The sequence below is a fragment of the Physella acuta genome, unplaced genomic scaffold (genome assembly GCF_028476545.2).
Source record: "Physella acuta isolate Inbredline_101_S28 unplaced genomic scaffold, ASM2847654v3 ptg000503l, whole genome shotgun sequence".
In the NCBI taxonomy this organism is placed as follows: Eukaryota; Metazoa; Mollusca; class Gastropoda; family Physidae; genus Physella; species Physella acuta.
The window spans coordinates 253,308-263,541 of record NW_026732022.1 but is presented as its reverse complement, the minus strand read 5'-3'; the positions used below and the strand labels follow the sequence as shown (position 1 = coordinate 263,541).

Genomic DNA, 10,234 nt, shown 5'->3' with positions numbered 1-10,234 from the left:
ATATCCTAAATAGTGTTAAGTCATTTTAAATACACAATTGTTTTTACAGTGTGCCTGTGAAATTTTACAAATCCTTAATGCAACTTTTTACCTAGAATGACGCAATTGTTTATATAAATTAGTAAATGGCTGATGTACTAACTATAGTAGGTCACAGGCACCTAGACATACACGATCAGCTGGCATATACTCAACGTGTTTTGATCTCACTTTCACACAGAAGACATAACTGATAAAGTCATATCATGTGTCAAATGGATGATAACACCATTAAGTTAACATGTTTTCTATATTTATCGAGAAGATAAATGACAGGAAATTAAGCTAAAGAACGGGCCAGTAGAAAGTACACACACAGACGTTCCTACACGGTAGAGGTAAATTGTGTTATTGCCTTAACATTTCGTTCATTGAACACTTTGTTTTATTCTTCTGTCAAAAGTGAGTTTACTTTTTAAAATAGTCACGTTAAGCTTAAATCTGTGTTTTTACACAACACATATACGACAAGAAAAGAAAGTTGATTTACATGCTCAGAAATTAATTGTTTATAAATAATGTTTAAATAAATAAAGTCTTTGCTTATGTGTATATATATATATATATATATATATATATATATATATATATATATATATATATATATATATATATATATATATATATATATATATATAGTGTATAATAGCTGTTTTATAACGTCTTTCTAAATCGCAATGTGCGTTCTAGTGTGTTTATCAGAGGCGTAGCGATGGGGGGGGGGGGGGGGGCAGCCGGGTACATATGTCCCCGGGCGCCGACCTTAGGGGGCGCCAAAATGGGTTGTAAAAACACATTAATTTAATTTAAAATGACATTTTAGCTGCATTTTTGCATTATTAATAGTTTGAGGGGGGGGGGGGGTGCAAATCGAAGTTTTGAGGAGCGAGGGTGCAAATTGAAAATTATCTCCCGTGGGGGGCGCCAGTTTGAAAGTTTGTTCCCGGGCGCTGGGAAGGGTCGCTACGCCTCAGTTGTTTATTCAAACTATTTCTGTTTTACTCAGATGCGTCCCAGAATTCAGATCAAATATGTAACCGACCACATGAAATATATAGAGGAAAAGATAAAAGCCATTAAACCTGTGGTTAAAGCTTTGCAAATTGTAAGTTGTTTCTGCCTGCATTTATCATAGAATTGGTGCTTTTTACAAGCTGTTTTACCTGCTTCCTCGTCCAGATTGTCGTCAGTCTGTCAACAGTCTGTCGTGATAGATCGATTTGCTCGAACGAAATTTCGGGCACTTCTAACAGACAGCTTCATTTTAAATTTGGCCCGTGGGTCAAGAAATGAAGACAAGACAATCTGACATTAAATTTGACTTAATTGAATGCCTAATTAATTTTTCTATGAATTACTTAAAATTGTGTCAAAATTAGTAGGCGGTCTTATCCACAAACTTTTCCGCACTACGAATTATGACGTTACTTCGGAGCTCAATGATTTTTAGGCATGCTACTCCATCCTAAACTAAAAAAAAAATAAAGTACTGAAAAATAAACAAAAAACGATTTAATCACAAGCTTGTATATAATAATGCACTAAAAATTATAAAATAAATGATTTTTTTTATACATATAATAATATTAACACTATTTAAATAGCTATAAAGAAAAGCGTAGGTCTCATCTAAAATATTAGTAAAGCTAACCACTAGATAATAAAGTGACCCACGCATTTCTATATAGTTATTTAAATAGTAGTGTATTATTATATATTTAAAGAAATTCAATTATTTTCTAATTGTTAGTGCATAGTACATAAAAAGTGGTTATTAAAACGTTTTTGTTTTGTTTCCTTTTTACATTGAGCTTGTTGAAGATAAATATAGAGTAGGCTCTTTATTATTAAAAAAAAACTACAAACACTAAAAAAAACCAATGTTCTCAAATAACATGCTGACACACATTTTAACGCTAAGTGAAAATGCTTTATGTCGTCAGGCTGTAGAAAAAAGTAAGACTTGGTTAGAAGATAAAAGTGACAACAAATCGTTGACATATAGCGATCTTTGTCAAGAACTTGAATCAGCTACCCTGACAATGTTGGATGTAGCGGCTCACATATTAGGTAAATATATTAAAATAAAAGTCTATTTTATATTATTTTATATTCTGGAGTATCAATTAAATAGCTGTCATGTAATACAAAATAATTACAGGTAAGCCTGGAAAATTATAGATTATTTTTTGTGTGGATATTCTAAGATATTATATTTTAATATATCAAATACCCTAAACAATGTTGCACAAAAACATATTATACTTTGCAAAAAAAAATCAAAACAAAAATCAAAACTAGAAATTATTACTTGTTGAGAAAAAGACATGAATTCCTATAATATATTTTTAAAATAAATATTATTCATTTAAAATTACAAGACGAAAATAACGACAATGTTGATACTAAAGAAGAAACGTCATTTTCATCTAAGTCAACGCAACAAACAGCAACAGAAAAACTTGACCAAAGTCAGTCAACATGTGAAATTCTTAAAGAACATTTTGACCCATCAGGTATACATAAATATTTAATGGATTTTGCTCATTATTTTGTATTTTTCTAATTTAAGAAAAAAGTCTTTTAATACGTTTACCATGTTCGGCAGTTGAAAGTAACTATTAAACATTTAAAAAGGTTGGAAACAATTTCGGTTGTCAGGAAACACGAAATATCCTTCACCATTTACAGTTTTCCAGTACTTTTAAAAACTCTTAGACATTTTTATTTATGCACTTATAGAAATCAGATTTGAACGCCTTTAATTCAGTATATATTAAAATTTTTGCCACGACAACGTTTTGATAGAGCTACTAGTCAGCATTCTAAAAGGTTTGAAAAAAGCATCCTTTTTAGTATGTAAAAGTTTCATAATTTGCATATTTTTAATTTTTTTTTCTAAATTAGCCATTACGATTGCGTAGTGGCAAAAGTTTATTTTTGCATGAAGATCAATTATTGAAACATATGGTGGGCATTGTTTTAGAAATAAAAAAGTAGTCTTGTCAGTGTAAAAAAATGCTAACTAAGAAAAAAAGCAAAGAGAAACGAAAAGCAAGACACGAAAATACCATTTCTGTGTACTTTGTAAAGCTGGTTGTCAGCTTTGTGTGTTTCAGAGATGTTGGAGATAATATTATAAAATGCACGAGAAAGCCAGCTCTCAAATGATGCCTAACACAATATAATGATGAATATTAAAGTTTCCGTAGAGAGCTTGTAAATTCGGGAAAATGCTTATAGAATGTGTCATAGAAAGTTTATTTGAAACACATTTAAAAATACTCCCATTAAATTTATTATTTTCTTAATACAAAAATGAACATACAATTTAAAAAATGCAAGAAACCCATTATTGCGAAAAATTTTGATTGTAATGATTTTTGTGTGTGTGTGTGGGGGGGGGGGGGGGCATTAAAACTAATGTTTTTAACGGACCCACAATTTGAAAATTCATAAAAATTTGTTTGAAGATATGCACTTAAAATTTTTAGCTGAGTACCCCAAGGTATGGTAGAAAAAATAAATTCATTGTTTATTGGACTAAAAATATAATATTTATGAATAGTGGAAAACCTACGAAGGGGTTAATTTTCAAGATGGCCGCCGTTGTCATAGTCATCATGATTTTTCGCAAATGTTTTTGGACATGCATAATTTGATGTACCTTAAACAAACCAAAACATAATTGTTTTCTAACAAGTATTATTTTTTTACCAGCGCCTATCCGATTAGACGAAAAGTTATAAAACAATACAATAATAAACGTTGAATAATTACAATGTATTTTTCTTGGTCAAAAGGTAGCATATGCCATACAGACATTATTACTACTGCGATTATTTTAACTTTATAATGCCATAGAAATATTAAGTCGACTTGAGCAGATAGAGACAGCCATATCTTCTCTACAAGACGTCAGTCGACTTGAGCAGATAGAGACAGCCATATCTTCTCTACAAGACGTCAGTCGACTTGAGCAGATAGAGACAGCCATATCTCCTCTACAAGACGTCAGTCGACTTGAGCAGATAGAGACAGCCATATCTTCTCTACAAGACGTCAGTCGACTTGAGCAGATAGAGACAGCTATATCTTCTCTACAAGACGCCAGTCGACTTGAGCAGATAGAGACAGCCATATCTTCTCTACAAGACGTCAGTCGACTTGAGCAGATAGAGACAGCCATATCTTCTCTACAAGACGTCAGTCGACTTGAGCAGATAGAGACAGCTATATCTTCTCTACAAGACGTCAGTCGACTTGAGCAGATAGAGACAGCCATATCTTCTCTACAAGACGTCAGTCGACTTGAGCAGATAGAGACAGCCATATCTTCTCTACAAGACGTCAGTCGACTTGAGCAGATAGAGACAGCCATATCTTCTCTACAAGACGTCAGTCGACTTGAGCAGATAGAGACAGCTATATCTTCTCTACAAGACGTCAGTCGACTTGAGCAGATAGAGAAAGCCATATCTTCTCTACAAGACGTCAGTCGACTTGAGCAGATAGAGACAGCCATATCTTCTCTACAAGACGTCAGTCGACTTGATCTTATAGAGACAACCATGTATTCCATACAAGTCACCAATATCAAGTCTACAGATGACATATCAGAAATAAAACAATGGAGAGACAGCTTAGTAAGAGAACTGAGTGAAATGGGGGTAAACATTGAAAAACTAAATAAAAAACAAAAGCAGATTTTTAAAAGCTTTAGAAAGCAAATTAGTGAACAATATTCCAAAATGAAGGAGCTAAACAAAGAAATTGAAAATTTAAAAGAATTAGAGTCAAAGACATCGCTAGATATGAAAAAATATGAAAACTATTTACTCAAAATAGATAAGGAGATGCAAAATCAAACAGATAAAACAGACAATATGAAAAAAGAAATGAAAATACATTCTGATCAGATTAATTTTTTACAAGAAGATACCAATAAAATCATGGTTAATACATCAACCAAACTTGAGGAGGTGCAATCAAAGGTAATCATTCAAATGGATTATTAATTGGGTACAAATTAATTGGGTACACAAGTTTACACCTACTTAGTTTGCTCTCTACTAATTGTAAGATCAAGTAGTGACAACTTTTAAAAGTCAGCTGATTAATTTTTCAAACAGTAATACCTTTTAATTTTAAACTATTGTTAAGGCTAATTGTAATTTCTTTAATTCCATATACATTAGAACTAGCCAAAGTTGTAATAACCCATTTAAATTATCGGATATTTAGCACAGTGTGATGTACAAACTCCTACAACAAAGGTTGATGCCCATTGACAAACTGATTCAAATCTTTAACCAGAACTTGGAAACTAAAGAAGAAAGAACACAGAAGGTAAACCTACGTTTGCTACCATTTTATTTAAAAAAAACCAAATTGCAACAATGATCAATCATGCATTAAATATTAACAATCAGTTATTAGATTAGTCGATAATATCTGTTTTTGTCAATAATTTTATTATCATAATATAGGATTAAATACATTTTTATGCACTTATAAGTTGCCATAACTAATGTTAATCTTTATTTTATATTTAGCTTGACACTATTGAAAATACAATTTCAAAGTTGTCCGAACATTTTGCTCTAATCGGTAAGTATGCTTTGAATAAAATTGAATAATCTTAGTAAAGAATTATCTTTAAAAAAAACGTATAACAATGGCGATGTAATGACAATTCTACTTTTTTTTCTGTTGAAATTTTAAACAAAAATAAACACTTTTGAAATCGGTACAAAGTTTATTACTTTTATATTATTACTTTTACTTAACTTTATTCAATATCTCTCTACCCCCCACCTCACGTATAAGTAAGTACAACAGAATAACTAAAGTGCTAGTGATGCTTTTTTGGATATTGTAATCTCATATAATGTGACTATAATGTGATCACATACGAGCGGAATACTTCTAAAATAACGCATGATGTAACTTTTGTTATACATTATTTGACGTATTAATTGACCTACCACACTCGTGTTTTTTTTTTCCTTAAGAACAATAAACTAACACCATAAGCGTAGCGAGGGGGGAGGGGCTGCAGTTTTGCATGATAAATATAAAATATATATGGGGGTGGGGTGCAAATGGAAAGCTTGAGGGGGGGGTGCAAATTGAAAATTAAAAGATTGTTCCCGAGCGGGGCGCCAAATTGAAAGTTTGTCCCCGGTCGCCGCGAAGGGTCGCTACGCCTTTGACTAACACCACTAAAACTGAGCACGGTAATAAACTAGTAGCTAAATTTAGTGGTCTTTGACAAAAGTATGTAAATATTTTGGATGATAATCCATTTAAATTTTTATAATGGTTTGATTTGTCTGTTTTTCTTGGATCTATGGATCTATGGATGTAGTGGTAATTATTATTACAAAAAAATGGCATACTAATATTTTATTGACATTCTTAAATATAGTACTTATACTTGCAAATACAATAATAATCTAGTATATAAAAAGTAGCAGTGATGTATTATTTTTATTTGAATTATAATTTAATTTGTGATTGCATGAAGATAAAGTAAATAAATCTAGAAATAATATATTGTTGGGTTTAGTAGTGATTTTTTTTAGAGGATAAGTAAAGATTCTCACAAAAGAATTATGTCTGAAATAGAGACTGCATATTTCTTTGGTCACTTATGTCTTATTATTCATCTATTTATTTACCTGATATTGAAGGTGTACTGTAACTGAAATTGAACACTTAGAAAGTGATGTAGAGAGAATAAAGGGATTGGTTCAGCACAAGTAAAGTGGTAGACTTTATTCTGATATACATTCTTAAGCTAAAGACCTATATTTATAAGATTTACATTAATAAAATCTAAGCAGATGCTAGTCCATGAATGTTCTCTAGCATTTGTGAGGAATTGGAACTTAGTTTTTAGTGCAAGGCATTTCGACTGTTCAAGATTATTTTATTTCACACCATGGATAAGACTATGCTAGTATAATCGGCAAACAGATTTTCTAGATCTACATTGCACAGAGGAATCTAGATAAAGCTTAAAGTCTTTGATATAGCAGACCTAAATCAATTCATTGGCTTCTGACAGTCATGTCTCTGGTTTCATTGCACAGGCACATGTTCTAATAGTGGCCGAACATCAGCATTGTAGATATATTCTGATTTCTTTCCTATCAACACGTTTGAGTCATTGAAAACAACTTTGCATTTAAAACAATTTCAAATTATACTAGATAGAGGTCCTGCTGAGCAAACTGAGGCTGCTTATTGACTGACACAATAAAAAGATGAATGATTACTAAGAAATATGACATAACTGGTAATAGTAATATAGTGAAAAAATGTAAATTGCTATCTTGTAAATGAATTTCTGATGCTCCAGATTTGGGATCTGATAAATGATTAATCATTTTTTTTTACTTTAACATGTTTTTACTTACCGTTGAGTACTGTAGCGAAATTACTACATACTGTTATTTTGCAAAATAAACATTGTTTGATAAAATAATTTAATTTCCTCATTATTTAATAATTTATGCTCTATACACCACAGCCCATCTTGTTAGATTGTTTTTAGGGGTCGGCGTGGTCGAGTCGGTAAAGCTCATGGTTGCTAAACCGAAAAGTCTCGAGTTCGAACACTCGGGCAGATGAGGCTCGTTAGCTGGGGACAGCCACTCTTCTAGGAGAGACAACTCCAAAATTAAACAACTGCTGCCTTGTAGATTGTTCTTGGTTGGACAAAGGCTATGGAAGCAAATCCAGAAAGAAAAGCAGGCTGAAATCGGAGTCAATGGCCTCAATGGCGCATAACCAGTTGACACGTAACGCTTAATTGTGTTTGAGGCGTGGTCGAGTTGGCAAAATAAGATCATGGTTGATAAATCTCGATCCCCTTCAACACTAATAATTAAGAACGAAGAAGAAGATTGTTTTTACTCAATGAAGCTTTAATTTTGCAAAGTTGCACAAATTATGGAACATGTAAATCATATATATGTTTTCTAATCAACAGAGCCACGTGTAAATAAAAGATATGTTTGTTGTTTGGAAATCAACGAATCTACACGTGTCAGTACTAGATCAAACATTTCAACCTTTGATGAAGTACGTGAATATAACGGTCAACATTTTAATCAAACAACAGGAAAATTTGTATCACCACATGATGGTTTATATCTTGTCTGTGTCACTCTATATGAAAGTAAAGATAAAATTATTGTAGTTGGTGTGAGGATTGGAGAGAGGCTGTGTACTAGTATACGAGTAAGCTCTGCTGACACAAGCGCTGCTGGGTCAGTGGTTGTTGACATGAAGGAGGGGGAAGAACTTTACTTTGAAGTAATCGGAGCAGATCAAAACGCAGTGTTATCCTGGTTTAGTAGTTTCACTATCGTTAGTTTATAGAAGTAAAACACAAAACATGATTGACAATACATTTTTAAAACATTAAAATATGCAACCACTATATTAAACACACGCTAACAACCTGTGTGTAGACTACATGTCTACAAAAATGTGAATGGTTTATATGCTATTAGTTTAGTCGTCATAACACTGTTCCATCTAATTCAATGTGATCACCAATTAATATGCTTTTATTGACTACAATAAACATATAAAATAATTATATTTTTAAATATATTTTTTTTTCTTTGTACATGGGCACTAAGTGTAACCTTTCGTGCGTTAAAAAATATAACATAGTTTGTTTTCCTAAATATTAAATTGAAATCCGTATTTTTGAGACAAACTATTTAAAAGACAACTGTTTAAATAAGTTCACGGGACATCAGTGTGTATCATATATATTGAAAATAATAATACATGTTATGCAATTGTAAATAAATTGAAATAAACTGAAATTAATTTAAATAATAATTCAATGTAAAAAAAAAAAACTACCTGTATTGTCTTTCTATTGAGTAACATTGTGTTTGTAAATTAGCAATTACTCTAACAAACACAATAGGCCACACATGTTTGTACATAATAGATGTTCAAACATATATTTTTATACGTATTTGTGTATGTGTATGTGTGTATGTGTGTATGTGTGTGTATGTGTGTGTATGTGTATGTGTATGCGCATGTGCATGTGCATGTGCATGTGCATGTGCATGTGCATGTGTATGTGTATGTGTATGTGTATGTGTATGTGTATGTGTATGTGTATGTGTATGTGTATGTGTATGTGTATGTGTATGTGTATGTGTATGTGTATGTGTATGTGTATGTGTATGTGTATGTGTATGTGTATGTGTATGTGTATGTGTATGTGTATGTGCATGTGCATGTGCATGTGCATGTGCATGTGCATGTGCATATATATATATATATATATATATATATATATATATATATATATATATATATATATATATATATATATATATATATATGTGTGTATATATATATATATATATGTGCATGTGCATGTGCATGTGCATGTGTTTGTGTATGTTTAACTTAACCTAAACCTAACCCTATACCTGATCCTGAACCTGAACCAGAACATAATCCTAATGCTAATCCTAATCCTTAAAGCATCATGTAATTGAGATGGGTGAGGTTAATTTTATGACGATGTGTTAAAAGCGGAAAGGGATAAGGAAATATCGTGTAGGAAGCTTGACTATAACAACTTGTTAATTACTCCCAACAATGTTCCACTTCCACAGAGTCTTATCTATTTAACACAATAGGTACTGTGTCTAGGGCGTACGAACCTTTGGGTCTACACAAATTCAGAAAGCTAACAGTTAAAAAAAACATCGATTTAAGAGCTGTTGAGATTTTTAAACTCTTAAATTAATGCAAGCATCACCATTTTATCGCTATATAAACATTACACAATCTGGTGTCGGTGTCATAGCCGCTGTTGAGTATTGGGCTTACGGATGCCACAAAAATGCCTGGCCCTACGAAGACAGTGAAATGGCCCTGCTCCCTAACGTCATTTATTAATTGCCAAGTCAATTACCGCGGATGTAAATTCTTAGTGCTGTTGCTTAAGATTTCATTTGTCTGATCGAAAAAAACTAACGTTAATCTGGTATTAAATGTCTTACAGTCACCGCTCACAAATATATTTATATAAGTTTTAAATTCTAAGTATCACTAAAAATACGGGTTGAGCAAGAAACAGCCGACTTTTAAGATTATTCATCTCAATGAAACCTAAAAGCCATGTATATTACCTCGTCATTTT

At 32.0% G+C, this 10,234-nt stretch overlaps 1 protein-coding gene across 1 annotated transcript; it reads left to right on the top strand.

Annotated features, from left to right (window-relative positions):
• The first annotated feature begins 338 nt into the window (after positions 1–338).
• Positions 339–8,499, top strand: LOC131944700 (restin homolog). Its single transcript, XM_059305492.1, has 8 exons — positions 339–377; positions 1,046–1,144; positions 1,983–2,109; positions 2,421–2,555; positions 3,904–5,033; positions 5,284–5,388; positions 5,595–5,649; positions 8,039–8,499. Exons 2-8 carry the CDS (start codon positions 1,046–1,048, stop codon positions 8,428–8,430), a joined length of 2,043 nt encoding a protein of 680 aa, XP_059161475.1. The 5' UTR covers positions 339–377; the 3' UTR covers positions 8,431–8,499.
• The last annotated feature ends 1,735 nt before the right edge of the window (positions 8,500–10,234 follow it).